Raw genomic sequence first — 20,956 nt, forward strand, 5'->3', positions numbered from 1 at the left:
AGCATTTTGATCTTGAGGAAGTTATTTAATTTCCTGTGCCTCAAGTTTCTTCATTTGTGAAGTAGGGAAGATAATAAAAGTACCTATTACCCCATAGAGTGGTGAAAATTAACTGAGCCAGTTCATATAAAATGCTTAGCATAGGTTTCAGCACATAGTAACAGTCAGTAAATGCTAGTGATTGTTAATACCGCTGTATATAATTAGGATAGATCGATTGGGCAAGGGGAGAGGAACAGATGGATGAAGGAGAGGGGAAGGATATTGTAAATGAGGTATTGCTCACATATGCTTCTTTCCCAAAAGGTAGCCTCTCTGTTATTCATAGAATTTCTTCGAAAGCTGCAAACACATGTAGGACATGGTGTTACCAAACCCGGGTCCAGCTGCTCGCCGCTCGAAAGCCAATTCTTGAGAGAAGTGTTGGTAGGAAAGGAAAGGTGGCTTTATTTCGGAGGCCGGCAACCAGAGGAGAGGGTGGACTCCTGTCCGAGAACCAACGCCCGATTGCTGTTCCGAGGACGGGCTTTTAAAGGAGAGTCTCAGGGGTGTGTAGGCAGAGGGCGGTAGCAGAGCAGCACGGTCAGCTCTGACCATCACCTTGAAATCAGGAACGTGATGGTCTGGTCAGCGCCACCTTGCTTTTTTTTTTTTTTGCGGTACGCGGGCCTCTCACTGTCGTGGCCTCTCCCATTGCGGAGCACAGGCTCCGGACACGCAGGCTCAGAGGCCATGGCTCACGGGCCCTGCCGCTTCGCGGCATGTGGGATCCTCCCGGACCGGGGCACGAACCCGCGTCCTCGGCAGGTGGACTCTCAACCACTGTGCCACCAGGGAAGCCCCACCTTGCTTGTTTTAAGTACAGTTAGTCTTTAGTTCCAGGGTTTGTTCCCATTGCTTTGAGGCCAATTCTCGGAATTGTGTGAAGTGGAGTAGCTTATGTCGTGGCTTCAATTTGGTCATCATGTAGCCATCCTCCTCCACGTCGAGGAGGGTGTTTGTATCTATAAGACAGCTCACAGGACATGGCTCAGAATATGATCTAGAGCCCTTGAGGAGGAGCTGAAGGTCCTTGACTGGGCTGAATGACCAAACTCTTATTATTTGGTCTCCTCTCACTGTTTTCCTCTGTTTCTGCGTTTTCTCACTTCTCTGATTAAACTTATTTTTTGGCTCAAGTTTTTCCACAGACAAAAGGCAAGCTGAGGACCTGGGGACAAGGACTATAGGGTCCCGCTCCGTTTCAGTCGGAGCACCATAATAAGTACATTTAATCATTTTCTTCAGCAGATATTAAGAATCCCTTCTGAGCCAGGAGATGGGAATACAGTGATTAGCGTGGCCACGGGGAAGATTTACACATTACGTCACCTGTGTCTATATATTGTTAAAGCCTTGTGTTTTCCTGGAATCTCTTAACTGAAATGAGTTGATCACGGCTAGTTCTGGATTTTTTTCTCTTCTCCTTTTGCATTTACCCTGGTGTTTATAGTCCTAGACTTCATCCATGAGACGTATCCAGGGGGAAAAACGGGGAGAATCAGTTAAGTAGAGGACATAGAGGGAAGAGGGCTGCCCATGATTCTGACAGGTAAGCAGATAAGGCAACAGCATGCAGGGAGAATGTCCACAAGGATGCCGCTCCTCCCTGCCCTCCACAGTGGCAATGAAACACGGTACGCGAAGACTGACTGTGAGCAAAGTCCTTCCCGGGGGCTGTAGAGTCCATGACCTTTACTAAGCTGTACAGACAAGAGTAAATCAGTTTGTGTTCATCCCCACGCATCTTCCCCAAAAGTAAAGGGGGGGAAGTGTGGTAAACAGGGGCCTTGAAAAGAGAATTCTTTTGAAAAAGAATCACCTAGAGGGGAGTGTGTGAAGGGGGTACAGTACTAGTCATTTGCTCTGGTGATATTGGAGGTTTATGAGCTAATCAGAGAATAAAAATTCTTCTCAGGAGCCAGACCTTTCTCCCACATCTCAGATTTCACTGAGCCTTTGCCCACCTGTACCAGCAATTAGGCCAAGGACTTCCAGTGCATGGGCTCGAAACTGGCGCAGTTGTTTCATTTGTTATGTTCTGGGATGACTGTGTATCTGAATGTATTTTGAAAGAGAGACAATTAAGGCCAGGATGAGCCCTAGCATTTGAAGACACTCACCTGCCTTCTGCCATGTAAGGTGGATCCACCTGGCACTTTCCCAGGGAAGCCTTGTAGAAGACGTCAAAAAGATGGTGGTACTACCGTATGGCTTTTGGGAACAAGTATCTGCTGAGATTCATGTTGGGTCAGGAAAGATTGCACAGTACTTCTGAGCTTCTTTCATTCATCTCTTCTACTAGAGAAAAAAAATTTGTTTCTAAATGTCTAAGAAGAGGCATTATGACAGTGGTTAAGAGCAAGCTCCAGAGCCAGACAGCCTGGACAGCTATAGCCCGTGACCTCGTACAGACTCCCTCTCTCCTTTCTTCATCTGTATTTACTGTATCAACTGTATTTACATCATACGGTTGCGGTGAAGATTAAATGAGAGAATGATATAAAGCACTTAGAGCTAGAAATTTGGGACCCAAAAATACATCAGCCAGGTGTTTATAATCTGCAAGTTATGGAACCAGAGCTCCTGAAATGCTAGAACCATAAGCAGCACTTTATGAGTGTGTGTGCATTTTTTTCAGGGGACAAGGGCAGGGAATCCGTAAGTCTCACCACTTGTCTCGGAGATCTGAGACCCCAGAAAGATTAAGAACCACTATCTTATAGGAAACACGGTAACACTCACCTCCTGTACCCCACAGCGGTCTTCTTAAAAGATAAATAAGCAAGAGGGAGGAGATATGGGGATGTATGTATATGTATAGCTGATTCACTGTGTTATACAGCAGAAACTAACACACCATTGTAAAGCAATTAAACTCCAGTAAAGATGTTTAAAACAAAAAAAGATAAATAATTGAAACTCCAGGGAAAGTGTTTTATGAATACAACATTTTACTGGAGAACAGTGTTTTAAAGGGCTCCATTTTATATGTCTCGAGCTCATATTTATAAGAGTTTTCTTCTATAAAACAAATTTAAAACTTCTTAGTAGATCTAATAGGAACGACTTTCCTTTAGTGTCAGAACACAGTTGTTCGTTTTCAAAGTGATGTTTTTGCAATTTAATGTGCATTTCAGCAATTGATAAGTGTATTAATTTTTTAAATATACTGTATTATTTTTCACAATTATTGTTGCTAATGGCTTTTTACAACATACCTGCATTTTTCTGATGATTTCCTGTAGTGGCTTATATAATGATGTTTTTATTGTTGCAATTATTATCTTTAATAATTATTTGAACCTCATACATGGACATCTTCTTTTAACTTCTTCATTATTTAGAGCCAGGCTTCTGTGGTATTGTTGGAAATTTTACTCTACGCGGCCAACATATAGGTGGTGGTTTCCCCCCCTTCTCTTTTAGTCTTAAGCTATCAGCCTCAACTATTCCCTATGATATAAAATGCAAATGACACATCTTTGTATTTTTTTGTTCAGTACAGATATTTTTCTTATGGTTAGTTTTACAACTTTTTGCAAAACGTGTTTTAAATATTTTTAATATGTAAAGCTTTATGTAAAATTTGACCTGCTGTATATTTTAAATGTGTTTTCTAATTTCAGCTCCACTTTCGATATTCTCTTGGCCCAATGACAAACCTACCTTTACCTATAATCCACTGTTTTGCATAATTGATTCTGTTTGCTAAAATAATGGGATTGGCTGGATTCTAATTTATTCCTCCTTTAAAACTACTAATCCAGATCAGGATTAATTACATTCCGTATTTTGGTTGTGTTAACTGAAGTTGACCTGATGTAAAAGCCAAAAGCTTATACTCCAACTCTGATCAGTGTTATTAATTTTCATAAACTAAGAATTCCCTCAGAAGTACTACCCTAGCAGAACCAGAAACTCCACAATGTTTAAAGGCACTTTGTTTATCCTCCATATTAAATGAGCTCTTATGGGACTACTGGATTATATAATGTTTGGAAGGAATTATTAAGAAAGTATATGAATGCTGTTATACAGTAATACATTTTTATTTTAATGTTTGAAAAGAATTATTTTTATGAAATTGTAATTTCAGACACTGTAATTTCAGCCTGACACTGTTTCTCCTCCCCCTTAATCTCTCCTGCAATATACTGTCAGTTAGCCATAAACGTGCTTATTTTTATATGCAGTTCAGAAGCCTCTGATGGAATCCTGTGGCAAAGTGAGGCATCCTTTTATATACACGGTACAAATGGGTCTAAACCATTTATGGTTTTGTTTACACACGTGACAGAACTACCAGACTTGAGTAGCTCAACTGAAAGTTATAGTTTAAATCATTCTGTTAAAAGTTCTGCGACCACTTGCATATGTGAGTAATGAAAAATAATCAACATAAGCATCTTTGAAAAGCAATTTTAGACCATTAAAGATGTATGAATTTTGGCAAAGCAAGAAGATTTGAGGCTTATTAAGAATATATTAGGTCTCTCCAGTGAGTGAACGGAGAGGGATATTTATGCCTCTGTTCAAGAGGAAAGGTGTAGGCTAATTGTAACCTCATGAAAGATTCAATGGACAGGTGCAGTAAAAGACTTCAGTCTTAATCCTGACTGTTCCAGCAGAGCTTTTGTGAGAAGCAGAGCTTATTCCTGTATGTATCCTGGAAAGAAACAAGATCTTAGTCCGTATTTCTTGATGGACTACGTACGTGATACATCACTGTGCATCTGACGTGTAGTCAAGGGCTACTGGGTAATCGTATTCTACAGAACTTACACGTGCCTTTTTCATAATAATCTATTAAATTTGCTCAAGGACCCTCAGTTTCCTTCTTTATTAACGAAGTTTGATTGTTTGTAAATATGCAAGTAACTCAGGAGAGAAGGTGACTGAAGTAGCATTTCTGTGGGTTTCTCTTGCGGATTGAAGGAAGCATCTGAACAGACATAAATGGCTGCTCTGGGCCTTCCGTGTATTCGTTCTGCCCTTCCACTGCGTGACCCTTATGAAACTACTTTGTTAAACACAAACTGAAAAAAAGAATTATTTTCTCACCTCCCCCCCAAAAAAGTTGATTATTTGTAGATCTCATAGTTGTAAATTTCCAAAATTATTTAGTAATAAAGAATGGATTCCATTTGTTCTACTTAGCTATGCTTTCACATAATCTCGGGAAGGATCAGGGTGGGTCCATTCCAGATAATCTGCGAAAGGAAGTGTTAGTTTACCTGCATACTTTTCCTGAAAATGCTGAGCATATCCTGGAATCGTGACTACATTTTCTAAAACGTGAATATATTGCATTTTTAGAAGATATGAAGTGCACCTCTGTCGTGTAATGTGAGTCTTATGTCAGCTGCAGCTACTCAATTTGCATGTAAATTCTGAAAATTTCCTTGTCCCATGTGACACTTCTGAAATGTCTGTCTGTTCTTTTTTCCTCTTTAATTTCTCAAGCTCACTATTTGGATAAGATAGTTAAAGGTACTGTATGCTTGCTCTTCGTTGGCATATCTCTATATAATCGTGTATTAGCTTTTGTACTAGGTGTGAAAATAGACTGTTTTCATGCATATTTTTGTAAATTATAAATCAGGCTTACATTATGTGAAATCCTTTGGATTTAAAGTATTGAGACTTGAATGTCTGTGTCTCATTTTTATAAGTTTGGGTTATCACAGATTTCATCCTATGTAAAAACATTAGTTTTCACTGGAACCAAAAACTGAAGATAACAGTAATTTGCTGTTTTTTGTTTTGGGGGGGGGTTTGTTTTGTTTTGGGGTTTTTTTTTTTGGCTTTAAGATCTTCATTGATGGCAATTCAGCTCATAAGCTTTAAATTCTAAATCAAAGAATCACAAACGCTCACTCTCTTATCACAGAATAAGAAATTGTCAATCTAAAGAAGATTCTGGTTAACATATGTTGAGAGAAATCTCATTTATCCTCATATGGAAACTTCTTTGGCTTTTTCTCAATGTTTTGAAATATATGTGATATCATAATTTATGTTTTGTGATTTTCTTAAAAAACTACAAAATACCGTGCATTCTAGAGAACAGAAATGATAACTCCACTCAGCAGAAAACAGCAGATTCTTTGTCTTCAGTTATCATAGAAATAAGTGAAAACCGTATTTTTCAGAAGAGAAAATTCCCTTTCCCTTCCTCCTCAGATTACCTATTTTTTTATTCCTTGTTTGTGCTTTTCATTAGAATATGAAAATATTCATGACAATATCCAGGCTTTCATGTAATAACTTCTTGTGTGCGTGCAGTCAGCTGCTGCACCTCTTTGTCAGTGGAGCAGTTAAACCCTTTTTTTTTTTCATTAAAAACAAAACAGAAACATCCATAAGGAAAATTCACCTTTTAGGTATTGAATAATCCATAAATACAGATGGTAATTGTCTGAAAGAAAAGAAGCAGCAAAATTAATCTTCTCCTGACCTGATGGTATCCATAAGTGTAATTTCATCATACCCAGCCACAAGAGACTGTCAAAATAGTCTTCTTTCTGTTAACTCTAATCTTAAGAGACCGAAAGTCTCTTTGAGATCTTTTCATTTCATGTTCCACGGTGGAGGAGGGGAAGCCAAGATATGAATAATTCTTTTAATACAGACTTAAAATAAACATTCTTAAACGGATCGTTCCCTTAAATATTGTCACCAAAACACGAGTAGCATTCTAATTATAAGAAACTGTAGAACAAACCCCAACTGCTAGAGCGAGTATTTTTTTTACTAATATATATTTTATTCCAAATTATGAGTAATTCTTTCCAAAGAGATCTGATTAATAGCCAATTATTCTTGCCATTTTAGAGCATTTATATCCTCGTTTCTGTCAGTGTCGTGTCACGCTCATAGACAGGAGCACCAGAATCTACCCAAGTGTCATCCTCATAAACAGACCATGTTGGCTGCATGCCAGTTATCATCTGTAGGAAGTGGCAGAATTTTTTTTTTTTAATGTCATGTTAGGCTGAAACAATTACAGATTTTGGATATATTAAATTATTTTCATTGTTTCCCAAATTTTCCCTCCTTGCCCATAAAAGCAGACAAGATAGGATATAAAGGTAACAGCATAAAAGCTTTAGGGAGATTGTCACAAACTATCACTCTTCGCGCTCTGTCTTGAAGCACGTGACTACCGTGTTTTTGTTCGGTCTATCGATGTTTTACTGTGGTCCTTATGGTATTTCATTTTGTCCGTCCTAAGTAATCAAATATGCACAGCTATTACATTCAGTTGGAAATCCTGTCGGTCCTATCCCATCCGTATGCAGCCTGAACCCTAATGTTTGTTAGAATAGATGCTAAGCTGCTTCACTATTTCCTGGGCTTTGCTTATTCTGTGACAAGGAATGTATTCTCGGCATAAAGTATAGTCATTAATACTGGCCTATACTTTGTGCAGTTATTTAATGCACTGTAATTTCACATGAATATACGGCAACTCTGAGGCCAGATAAAATTAATGTTCTCTTTTCAACATCATTCATATCCTCATACCCGCTTTCATGCTTTTAAATTTAGAGGGAATTTTTGAAAGCAACAAGGCGCTTTTAAGAAAGCATGTCTAACCAGAGACCAGTATTGTTTACAACAGATTAAAAGTCTATTCTAGAGCTTCTGAAATGATCTTGTTGTGTGACGCTTTTTTCACACCTTACAATCAACCTTGTTGCTTTGCTAAAGGAAAAAAATTTAAGTTAATTTTGTCTGGCCTGCAGCAATTTAGTGGGTCATTGCAGATATTTCTGTCCTGCACAGGTAAGTGGTGTCTCAAGGGTCAGGCCAATCAAAGATGCCACTTGGATAAGAATGAGATTCCTTAGATAAACGTTGCTGTTTCTATCCATGTGCAATTACAGTATTTGTGCTGTTTCGAAAGGCCTGTTCCCACTAAGTGTCCCTCATTTGTCTATTTGAGGAGCAAAAACTTTCAATACTCACATCGCTTCTGCTGTCCTCTTTGTCTCTTTTGACAGAGGGGTGCCCCGGTCTGTGCAACAGCAATGGAAGATGCACACTGGACCAAAACGGCTGGCATTGCGTTTGCCAGCCAGGGTGGAGGGGAGCAGGGTGTGACGTGGCCATGGAGACCCTGTGCACAGACAGCAAGGACAACGAGGGAGGTAAGAGGCGCTGAGCGGGAAGCGAGCTCGTGCGGACTCGGGTTTACGAGTCCTCGCGGATACCTGGCTCTCTGTTGCCAAAAAAAAAAAAAAACATCCGATCCCCATAGAGTAAATTGTTTGAAAAACGTATGAGTGCTGATAGGGTGATTGTGCTCCCTATTTTCCCTGAGACAAATGCAAGATTACTATCATTCGGGGGGGAAAAGGCAAGGTAACTAAGCTGCCGTATAATGTGCATTGTTCTCCCTTCCTCGTCCTAATCTCCAGGTGACAGTTCTCCTCGGTGCAGTTTTTAAGACCCTGTAAATTGGGAGCTCTAAAGCAGTATTTTAATAATGCAACATTCCAAAAGGTGCAAGACAGTTCCCAAGCTCTTCTGTTGGAAGGCCTGGATGAAAAGAAAAGAAAAAAAAAACAGGAACAGAAAGCAATCCCCTTGAAGCTGTACTTCCAGTGTCTTTTTATCCTTAACTTTACACCCTGTGAAAAGGATTATGATATTCCACCCCATATAAGCCCAGGGTTAAGAAATAATTATTTTCCCCGTTGCGCACATCCTCCGTGCTAGTGTATTTCAATTTCAGAGACTAGAGAAGTGAGAGTTACTGTTCGTCTCCAGTGATGGAGCACTTGCCCCTGGAGCTGTTCAGTTTTGGTGTCCCTTTGGGACTGAGGTTTTTGGAAGGATTCAGTTTCTGTCTGGACCTCTGTGGTCACCTGCTGTGTGGGTTAGTGTGTGTGTTTCCCTACCCCCGCCTTCATTCCACCTGCCCTTTTGGGAGTGTCCACGTGGGCAATATAGTGTTGGTTAAAAGTGCAGGTTTAGAGTCAGATCTTCCCTCCAACTCGTAGTGCTTATGTGACCTTAGACAAGGTTCTTATCCCTTTACATTTCAATTGCTTCATGTATAAAAGAGTGGTAAAGAAGTTTCTGGAAGGATTAAGTGAGAGAGTGTTTGTAAAGTACTTAGTGTATTGCCAGGGATATATTATATTGTAAGTAGCAGCTATCATTATCCTATTTTCCTTCTTTTGCTTTCGAAAGTGCTCCCCTTGACTGGGTGAAATTCATAAAAGGTTGTCAGAGAAGGTTGAATGGCCTTTTCCTTTCCAAATAGAGTGGACCTAACTTCAGGCAGACCTCGGAGATATTGTGGGTCCGGTTCCAGACCACTGCAGAAAAGCAAGTCACACTAATTTTGGGGTTTCCCAGTATATATAAAAGTTATGTTTACCCTACACTATTAAGTTACCCTATGCTGTAGTCTGTTAAGTGGGCAATAGCCTTATGTCTAAAAAACAATGTACATACCTTAATATAAAAATATTGCTGGGCTTCCCTGGTGGCACAGTGGTTGAGAGTCCGCCTGCTGATGCAGGGGACACGGGTTCGTGCCCCGGTCTGGGAAGATCCCACACGCCGCAGAGCAGCTAGGCCCGTGAGCCATGGCTGCTGAGCCTGTGCGTCCGGAGCCTGTGCTCCGCAACGGGAGAGGCCACATCAGTGAGAGGCCTGCGTACCAGGAAAAAAAAAAAAAAAAAAAATCATAGACCACCATCACAGATATAATAATGAAAAAGTTTGAAATAATGCGAGAATTACCAAAATGTGACACAGAGACACAAGGTGCTGTTTGGAAAAACGGCACGATGGTCTTGCTCCATGCAGGGTTGCCACGAACCTTCAATGTATGAAAAATGCAATATCTTTGAAGCACAATAAAGGGAAACACAGTGAAAACAAGGCCTGCCCTGTACTGTTCTCTCGGAAGCAGAGTGCCAGAACCAACTGTCAGCCCTCCCCATGGCCCCCAACACACACACACACACACACACACACACACACACACACACACACACACACACACACACACACACACACACACACACACACACACACACACACACACACACACACACACACAGTCATTCTGAAGCCAAACATTATTTGTGTCTCATCTTCCTAAGAGTTGCAGTTCTCCCCTTTCGTTCTAGCACATTGGTCACTATTTTCCCTGGTTCCCTTTAACCTGGACTCTTGAGACGCTTGAGCCACGAGTTCTGAGCTGCAGCCCGCTTTGCTGCTGCTCCTGATAGGTTTAGGTGGTCCGTAGCCCTCGCAGCCTCTCCTGCCTAACAATGTGGAGTTGCCCCGATTCCTCCTCGCCGTGCCCATGTGCCTGTCTTAGAAACCACAGCATCAGTCCTCTCTGACCCCCAGCCCAGACGGCAACTTTCCTCACTTTCCCCCAAGAAGCCCCTACCCCATTGTTTTCTACTGCCCAGGGAGGAAGGAGAGCTTCCCTTCCTCCTTTTTTTTTTTTTTAATTACTCTTTTATTTTTTATTCTTTTGCCACACTGCATGAGGGATCTTAGTTCCCGGACGAGGGATCGAACCCATGCCCCCTGCAGTGGAAGCACGGAGTCCTAACCGCTGGACCGCCAGGGAAGTCCCTTCCCTTCCTCCTGGATCAGATATTTCACACTTGTCTTCTAAAAGATTACCTTGAGGAGGTTACAGACCCTTGCAGAGGGAAGCAAACTGTAGGGCCAAGTCTGCAGAGACGCTGCAGAGAAACTGAGGGGCTGATCAACTCTTTAGTATTGTCATCAGCTAAGGACGTTTCTCTCTTTCCTCAAAATTTATCAGCTGTGAATTGGCCTCGTTCCCCCCTTGTTTATTCTTCTTAGCCTGAAGCTAGGCTGTCTCTAGACTTGCCTCTCCAAGGGGAAATCTGAGCTGATAGGAGACCTCCTGTGGATTCTCTACTTATCTCATATAGTTTGTATTCCTGTCCCTAACCTAATTTTGTTGATCTTCTGAGAAGGAATCTCAGTGCCAGATTTATTATATCCTGAGATTGTAACCTGGGTGCCTTATAACCCAAGCTTAAGCATGGGCTGTGTGTATACAGACAATATTTTCCACACCAAACCCCAACTCAAGACACATAATCTGGCAATTAAGGATATCATTATCATTGTATGAGGCCAATAAAACAGAAGGTTTAAAAGAAGGACTATACTTGAAACTCTATGATACGTAGGAACTGTACCATTAGAGATCCATTGTCTAAACTAAGTTTGATGTCAAAATGGTGAATTAGCCAGAAAGTAGCTATAAGTAATTTGATTTAACACATTAAGTAACTAAGGAGGAGGAGAAGATGAAGAGGTTGATTTGGCCCGAATCAGAAATTAAACGTATCATACGAATAGCTGCTAGTCTAGTCTGAGTAATTTTGTAGAACACAACTTTAAGAACTTTGCAGGACACACACACACACACACACACACACACGCACACACACACACAAAGAAAGTTGCTTACTATTCCCAGAACTGAAAAAGATATATTTAAAAATTTTAGAAAGGACAGCCACATACGGTGAAATAAATATTTTTTTCTTACACCAAGCATCTTCCTTCTCCTCCAAAATATACCTTCCTTTACCAAATCTGCTTCACCCCATCTCTACTGCCTAAGCCTAAAGATCCTCAACCTATGGATCTCACTAAATAAATAGTTGACCCAGGCTTCCCTGGTGGCTCAGTGGTTAAGAATCCTCCTGCCGATGCAGGGGACACGGTTGGAGCCCTGGTCTGGGAAGATCCCACATGCCGTGGAGCAACTAAGCCCATGCGCCACAACTACTGAGCCTGTGCTCTAGAGCCCGCGAGCCACAACTACTGAGCCCGTATGACACAACTACTGAAGCCCGCGCGCCTAGAGCCCGTGCTCCACAACAAGAGAAGCCACCGCAATGAGAAGTCTACACACCGCAACGAAGATTAGTCCCCACTCGCCGCAACTAGAGAAAGCCTGCGCACAACAATGAAGACCCAACACAGCCAAAAATAAATAAAATAAATAAATTTATTTTTTAAAGAAATAGGTGACCCTCTCTGCCTGTGGAGCCAACTTCCCCTTTATGTCTCTAACACACTTGAGGAAAAGCAGCCTTCGAGGGGAATTTACAATGAGGACCAGGAGAAGTGGGCTGCCAATAAAATAGACTGGAGGAACTTGTCTTTAGCTACTCTCGTAACACCTTCATGGTCATAAGAAGTAAATCTCCTGTTCAGTTGGACCTTGTTTCTTTAAGGCTCAAATAAATAGCTGTTGCATACACAGACTCATTAGCTTTTCAGAACTAAGGCCATCTTTTACCCACCATAAAGGCCTTGACAAAGATCCCCACTCTCTGTGGACTCAACAAGGTGTCTCCCCCTTTGCTTCTCCAATCTGAGCTCCAGGTGTCACACAGGCAGCTGGAGCAGACGTCAGGGCAGAGGCAGGCTATGGGAGAGTCAAGTTTTAAATCACACAGTGGACGTCAGAAACTTGTGTCCCTGGACCAGAGAATTGTGGCGAACATCTCCACACAGGGCCTGTAGGCACCTTGGAAGCAAGGACAAGATATCCTTTTCTCACTGGAAAAGCTTTCTGAGCAAGTGATCCACGCTGCAGGCCTCCACTTGGCTTTTACATATTTCTTCTTCAGCTTTATCTTCACCTACAAAGTCATCTTCCCTCTAGACTGAGCCATGTCTTGTTCATATCCCAGAACTCACTCTGATGGTGAAGTCGCTAAGATCAGAGAAAAGACAGGTGAAGAGATGGGAACTGGTCCCTATTAAATGCTGTGTGATCTGGAGTGGGGTTGAAGACAGTGACTCCATACCACCCCACCCTTAGCTTATATAACTGACAGATTTGGAGAGAACTGCACCTAGGTGTACAGACAGTGGTAACAAAAATCTGGGTTAACTGTCTGTCAACTCTGCTTGTTCTATGCTGGCACCATTCTCTGGATGTCTCTCCCACCAGCTTGAGGTTTATGTTCCTCTAGCATAACAAGCCCAGTGCAGGGAGGACACCTTTTTCAATGGTTACGTGAGACCTGGGCCTGGCCTGAGCCCGACTCTCATTGGTCTGAATTAGGTCACCTGCCCTACAAGAAAACTGAAGTTCTGTCTCCAGAATAAATGGGTAAGGATGGTGGGTAGGCAGAAAAACAGTTTCCACTATCAGAATATAAATAGCTCTCGATAGCGTTTAGTTTTAGTATAACCAGAGAGTATACTCCAATAACCATTTCATGTGGCTAGTAGAATTCTGTTCGTTTCAGAAGGAATCTTCTAGTCTCTCTCTCCTCCCTTCCCCCCCAAATTCCAGCCTTCTCACTTGAGAACAAGGAAACCAGTGCTGAGCCTCTGACATGCTTTCGATGCCTGTGACTGGCGAGGCAGCTCTGAGTTCTCTCCCAAACACTTCTGTATGCATCGTCAGTTTCACCTGGTCACCCTACTACAAATGTCATTCAATAGGGGGGTGTCTTGACTTTCAGTAGCTCCCCATATGGTGGTCCCACTATAGAAGCATCAAAATGCAACAGCTTGCCAGAGACAACTCTGTTCTTATAGAGACTCAAGATGCTTATTCATGAGATGATTTCTCCAAAGTATATTGTCTCCGGCAGCGGTTACCACGTTCCTGTTGTCCTTCTCATTCGGGAGGTCTAGTCAGAGTTTCTTGTGACATCTTGCTTCCCTGTCTGGTCCTCCAGTGGATAGCTCCCCTGTGGGGACCAGAAGCATGGGATGCAAGCCCTCTCCTGCATATTGGATGGTTGAGGGCCCAAGAATGACTTAAAGCCTCTTCCTAAATTTTGTGCAAGATGGTAGAGCGTCAAAATATAAATCCTGCCAGGAAAGATGCATCTTACTTGTAAGTAGACAGTTATTCTTTGTCCTTCAGAGTTGTTAATTCGTGGGGCTAGATGTCAGGAAGATGTATCTAAAACAGGCTTTTTTTAACATCTTCAGAGGTTGATAATTGTAGAGAAGGAAGCAGGTTCAACTGAGCTTATTTAGAAATTAAAAAGAAACCGTAATGAGAGAGAGAGAGAGAAAGGAAGAAAGAAAAATACAAACAAAAGACTCAAACTGCAGGAGAAAGCAGGAGTGTGCTAGCAATGAAAATGGGGAGGGAAACAATGAATGAAATTTTAATGTAAGCATCAGAATGAGTGATGAACGGACAGAGCTCGTCTAAGTTTGGAGATTACCAAATGAAAATAAGGAAATATTTGAAAATAGATTTTTAAGAAGTCCTAGCAGGAGGATGAGACAATTGTGTTCTCCAAAAAACATTGAAAAATAAAAGTTAAATAAAATAGTAACAGAAATAAGAAGAGGGGGGATAAATGGTTTAAAAAAAGAAGAAGAAAGAGGGAGGGTGGGAGGGAGGGAAGGGAGGAAATTACAAGAGTTCCTAAGTACTTCTTAAAACGAATCCAGATGTCAGAATATAGAATGGCACTCAGTCTAAGAGCCTTAAAATACATTAACCTGGCGGATGATTTGGGGCGGGGGGAATTACTATTCATTTGAAAGACTCTATGAGATCCTACTATATGGAGAGATTCAGGTTCCTCTGAACCCTTTTACTATCCACAGAAGCTTTAGAGCAATCCCCTTCTAGGAAAGAAAGGTCCAGCTTGTGCCCTCAGAAGCAAAGGACCCCAGTAGCCTCCTGGTAGCACACAAGGAACATGGGGTTTGATCACTGTTTTTTGAATGAGTTTTAGACGGAGAGGAGAATCAGAGCCACACAGGCTGGAACTAAAAGTCTCCCCTGTATTTTACACCCATTACCATCTGCGGCCACCGCAAGTTTCACAGCAGAACAAAGGGCATCACACAGAACCTCTTCAGAAAGTGTCCCCTTTCTCCATGTTAAGAACCTCTGCACTCCTGGGGAGGGTTGTTACTAGTCACCATACACAAGTGCTACATTCTCGTTGTCAAGAGTAACCACTGTCAACAACTTAAAGAGTGCGTGTTTCTACGCCTCCTTCAGTGGATTTAGATGCACATTTATGTTTTTAAACGTCAACGGGATAGGTACTGTTCTAAATTTGATTCTGCCAAAGAGCGTAACTTAGAGATTTTTTCATGTCAGTACATATAGGCCTATCTCCTACTTTATAACAGAAACACGGTATTGTCCTAACGGACTTTACCACTACTAATTAATAATTATTTAGTTGTTTCTCTTTTTTTTTTTTTTTTGCTCTTAGTATAAAGACAAATCTGTAGTGAATCTGTGTGTGTATCTGCATATAAATCTTTGTGTAAATGTACGAATATTTCTTTGGGACAGATTTTTAGAAATGAAATTGCTGGGTCACGGGGTGTTTTAATTTTTAATTCTGGTAGCTACTGCCAAATGGCCTTGCAAGTAAGTTTCACCATGGTACACTTCATCGGTCAGGTAGTGCTCCTTTTCCCCATGTTCATAATCTGTACATAATCATTGTGCATAAGCAAAATTGTCCAACAAAATGAAAAATATGAATTTTGTCTGCTGGGTGGAAATGACTCCATTTTTATTGTTTTAATTTGCATTTCCCCAATTACTAGTTAGATTGATGATCTTTATATATGTTCCTTGATTGTTTGCATTTCTTCTTTTGCTAATTGCTTATTTATTTCTCTTGACCATTTTTTTCTATTGAGTTACTTGACTTTTTCTTTTTAATTTTTAGGAGTTCTTTGTATATTCTTCTTATCAGTTCTTTGTGAGGTGTGTTGCAGATATTTTATCCCAAGTTTTCATTATCTTTTAACTTTGTTTATGGTGTCTTTCATCATGCGGAAATTTTCAAACGATAAACTTTTATAAGGTAAATGTTTATAAGGTTTAACTTTTCCTTCATGAATTCTGGGTTGTGTGTCTTTATAAGTACATACATAAGTTGTACTTATGTGTAATATTTCCTGTAATTTCTTCTAATACTTTTTGTAATTGTATGGATTGCTTAATGTCCAATTCATCAAGAACATGTAAAGATGCCTATTAGAGTAAAAATAGAAACAGGAATTCAAGGATTAGCATAGTGTCTGAGGGCAGGAAAAAGGTGATGAAAGAAAATCAGCACGTGTCTCTGCTGTGCTTTTAAGACATCATTTTGACCTGTTTAGATCTCATAATCTCTAGGAACTGAATTGATTCTTCACCTTCATTCAGCAAAATTATTGTATGCGTACTTGGTGCCAAGAAGTATGTGTCCTAAATTCTGGTGCTACAACAGTGAACTAGATTAGCCCTCAAGGAACTTCGTGAGACCATTGTCTGAGCTGATTGCTAAAGGAATTGAGGAGGGGGATAAGAGAGCAGGTGAGAAGTCTCCCGGCAGAGGAAATAATAATCACAAAGGTTTTGTAAGCCAGGTTAAGGAGTTCTAAATACTCAGAAAGCAGCAGGGACCAGTTAAAGGAAGTATTTTAGCTAGAGAAGTGAAATAACCACATTTGATTTCTACCAAGATTACTCAGATTTAAGTGTTGAGAATGAATAGCTAGGACGAGACTGGCTCCTGGGAAACCAAGCCCTTGTTGAGATCTTGTCAAGAAGGGACCGTGGTGGTCTAAACGGTTGTTTCAGTGAAATGGAAAGAAATAGACTGATTCAAGAGATGTTTGGGGTGGAGAAAAGGAGGATCTGGTCATTGATTAGGTGCAGAGAAAAAGGGAGAAGAAGAATCAAGGTTGACATTCAGGTTTCTGCTTTGAGAAACTGGGTGAGTGGATGGTGGAACCATTCCTTGAAATAGGAAATGCAGAGGAAGCGAGTGTTCAGAGAAGATCCTATTTGTTGTGTTTTAGACGTGTTAAGCTTTCAATGCCTGTGTAATATCCAAGTGGAAATACCTAGGAGATCGGTTGTGGATTTGGAGTTCAGGAGAATGATCAGCCTGGAGTCATTAGCCTTGAAATGTTGTGAACATAAAGAGAATAAAGCCACCAAGAAAGCTCTGCTGTAGGCAAACCAAGAAGATATAGAAAACCAAACATGACCCCAGTTCAGTAATAAATGAGTTTCATGCATGGTACAGAATGGTGACTTAAAAGAGAAACAAAAGGTCTACCCGTACACTCTGAAAATTCTAAAATCCACAGATAAAATACTGCATGAGAATTTCTACCTCTACCTCCAAGTTGAAGGCAGGGGAGGGGCTTCCAAATACTGTGGGGAAGGGCAGTGGGCATTAATTAATTATCTTTTGAGTAAAGATGAAAATTCATCAAAGGAAATTCATGACTGTTTATCCAGTCAGTATGTCAGGGTTTTAGAAAACAAGTTAAAATATCCATAGCTGCTTAAAAGACCGAGGCAGATCAAAGCCAGCATAGAGGGTAAACTAGGAAAGATGGAGTCAGACATTTTAATTATCTAGCAAAATAGGCATTACATTTGCCAGAAAAAAAATCAAGAATGATTTAAAGACTATAAGGAAATAGGGCAGGGTAGAAACTTTAAAGCAAGACTAGCGATTGGCAAACTATTACCCCTGGGCCAAAGCTTGTTTTTGTAAATAAAGTTTTATGGAGACACAGTCACACCCACTCATTTACATATTGTCTCTGGCTGCTTTAGAGCTCTAAAAGCAGAGTTAAATACTTGTAGCAGGGACTATATGGTCCACAAAGTCTAAAATATTTTTTATCTGGCCCTTTGCGAAATAAGTTTGCCAGCCACTGTTACAAACCAACGAAAGGGTTAAGAAAGATGAGACCATGTTTTGAAATGATAACAGGGCAATAACATCGAGGATTAAGTGGAAGGAAGCATATACTCTAGATTGTCTGTATCAAAGGACCACTTACCTTGCAGAGCCTAACCAGGAGAAAGAGGGGCTCTTAACTGATCATTGGACTTGTTATTCAGTGGGTTTTGAACGGTTCTGATTTTCTTTAGATTTTTTTACGATTAATTCTATTAGCTAAGGCTTCCACACCAATCTCAATTTAAGCCGACCTAATATTCCTGAGACTAAAATGGAACGTTGATGATTTTGAGAAGCTCTTCCACAAAGTCACTTTTACTACCGTATACATTTGGGCAAGTGGGTAATCAGCTTAGTTTTACTAGATGGCCCTAGCCACGTGAGTATAGACAAAGAATGAAAAATGTTTTCTTGAGTTATAGGAAGCCAGATTCATAACCATCCGTCACTTGCTTGGGCAAGTTACTGATAAACTCTGCAGAAAAATAACAAACTGTGTGTTCCTGCAACTCGGCTGTTGAAAATGAGTTCTTTCTCTGATTGATGTTAGCAGAGAGGCTTGTAAAAATGCATTCCCAACTGATTAGTTCAGAAGGTGTCAATCTCATGCAGTTCTATGACCTGCAGACTAGATGCCAGATGCATGTTTGCTTTTTTTAAACTAACAAAGATGAATGATGAAATTTGAGCATTCCTCTTTGGCCAGCTGTACCATATAGTGCCTAAAGGAAGACACTGTGGGGATATTATGGGGGACAAAGGGGGGGGATTTAACCCTTAATTTACCAGATTAATGGAGATAAAATATAATGTTTGGAAGTACTTTCACTATTAAGTAGTTTCTACTTATGTTAAAAAATGAACGTAAGGGAAAAACCTGTAAGAATTTAAAATATTTGTGTGGAATTACTCTCCCGAGCATATGCACACCCCATTCTAAATCCATGGAGTCAGAGCTCTTAGATACATCATAAAACAGATTAAAGATTCCTCATGAAGTCTCAACATATGATCATGAATTGTTAATGAAAGGGGTTTTTTAAGTTGTTTTTTGAAGCTAAAAATGATTTAGGGGCAATAGGTCAACCATCTATGATTTTAAAAATCTGAATCTTCATAACTATGCTTCTATTTCTTTGAGACAGATGGAGAAAAATGCAATATATTGCATTATTATAACATATCCTCTTGAAAAATAAGCCTCTATCATAGTTTCATCTTTCTTCCACTAGAAATATTGAGGAATATTTAGACATTTTTCATCTTTGTGGCCTTTTGGCTAAGAAAGCAATATTTTGATAAATTTCTATGAAATTTCAAAGCTCAGTTTCATTTGACTTTCTTAAACATGATTTTAAATTTTTGTCAAAGAATAAATATACAGTTTCAAGTAATTAACCCATTTTTTAGAAATATAACAGACATCTACATGAAAATGTAGCTATAATAAAAAAGCTATGTAATAAGATCTACTTATCAGAAATTCTGACTCATACATTTTCATGTCAAATTATGGTGTCAAAAAGTTAAAATAGTAAAAAGAGTCCAACACCATACATTTAATTCCAATATTTGCGTATTAAGCCTTTTTTTTTCAACTATAAGGGAAATAGTGAGATTTTTAGTTAATGTCTCTGGATAAACTGCATCTCTTTCAGTTTCAAGTGACAGAAAGGCCAACCCAAACAGGCTTAAGGAAGAAGGCAATGCTTTAGCTTCTAGAACTGAAAAGCTCAGGAGATCAGGTTCAGCTTATTGCAAAAGCCCCAAAGATGTCACTATGACCTGTTGTCTTAGGTCTCCAGCTCTTGACTTTGCCTCTTCTGGGATGGCTCCGCTCCCAGACAGGTTCTGCTGTAGTGGCAGCAAGAGGGATGCAGCAACCCTGGCCTCACAGCCTTACAGCTCCAAGCCTGGGGGGATGGGAGCTGATGGGGCAGGATTGCTTTTTAGATAGTTCCTGAAATTCAATCTGGTTTGACAAGTTAGGTCACATGTGCATTTCTGAACCAAGCACAAAGGGAAATATGCACATAGACTGAGAGTTGGGGAGAACTGGGTACCCAAATGAAAGTTCAGAGCTGTTGCACAAAGAAGGGGAAATGAGTGTTAGGAGAAACCCCAAGTGTTGACAACATTCTCCAGGTGGGAACCAGGCCCCTCATCTCCTGTTTCTTACCTCATCTGTGTGGTTGACCTAATTCTAGACTGGGCAATATAATTCAATTTAGTCTGTTTTCTTTTGTCTCAGTTTGCTGTCAGATAATGAATGGGTAAGCTTATGTTCTATTAATAAGAGTAGCCTAAAGCAAAAAGAAAAAAATGACTAGTGTGGTTTTTTTTAAAAATAAAAGTTACTTCAAAACACTTGTGTAAATAAAATATATAGGTCAGCTAGATATTTTCAGCTGAGTTTGCCATAATAGGGTCACACCAAGACCTAAAACTTAGGTGTGAAGATTTTATAATGATTTTTTGTCTGTTCTCCCAAAGGTAATTAAAGTCTTCGGAAACTAATGTTTTTATTAATCTATACTGAGAAATGAAATTGCCAAGCAGATCAAAATTCATGTATCAACTGGTCACTGAAAAATGACCTTAAAGGATAATGTCATCAACCATCATAACCTGACTCTTATCTGCTAATGGGATGGTTTAAATGTTTCAAACAAAATTCTTAACACGGGCCATTGAATGTAGTTTCCTTCTGATATTCCTGTAGAATGCTCTGGAAGATTCTACCCATTACTCTTGTTAGTCACCAACAGTGTAGGTCAATTTTTAGTGATAAGTTTCTTATCATTTCTAATATTATGGCTTATTTACATTAGCCACATTTTTATTAACATCTGCATTTTAAAGGACGTGTATTAAGAGCTCAGGTTCCTGTTTAAAATATGAGCAATGCCTTAATTTTATATGGAACACACTTTACCATCCCTGGGAAAATGATTTCCTTGAAAGGTGGTTGGCTAATCTCATTCATTATATGTTACTCTGTATATGTATTTCACGGACTTTCATGTTCTGACCTTTTCCCAAATTTTAGATGGGGGAATATCCGGTTAGCGGAGCAGTCTGAACACACACAGTATTTATCACTTAAGTCCGCCGTTGTGTATGGGCACAGTTCGTGGCACCTCAAAACAGTTACGATAGTAACATCAGAGCTCAGTGATCAC

The 20,956-nt window shown here is 40.2% G+C and overlaps 1 protein-coding gene across 7 annotated transcripts in view; it reads left to right on the forward strand.

Annotated features, from left to right (window-relative positions):
- Nucleotides 1–20,956, forward strand: part of TENM3 (teneurin transmembrane protein 3) — a 320,768-nt gene that overhangs the window by 235,666 nt on the left and 64,146 nt on the right. For all 7 annotated transcript variants that reach the window (XM_081221018.1, XM_081221019.1, XM_081221020.1 and 4 more), the window contains one exon: nucleotides 8,049–8,195. In XM_081221018.1, coding sequence (XP_081077144.1) covers nucleotides 8,049–8,195 — 147 coding nt within the window. The remainder of the gene's footprint in view (nucleotides 1–8,048; nucleotides 8,196–20,956) is intronic.

The sequence above is a fragment of the Mesoplodon bidens genome (assembly GCF_964165515.1).
Source record: "Mesoplodon bidens genome assembly, chromosome: 20".
NCBI lineage: Eukaryota > Metazoa > Chordata > Mammalia > Artiodactyla > Ziphiidae > Mesoplodon > Mesoplodon bidens.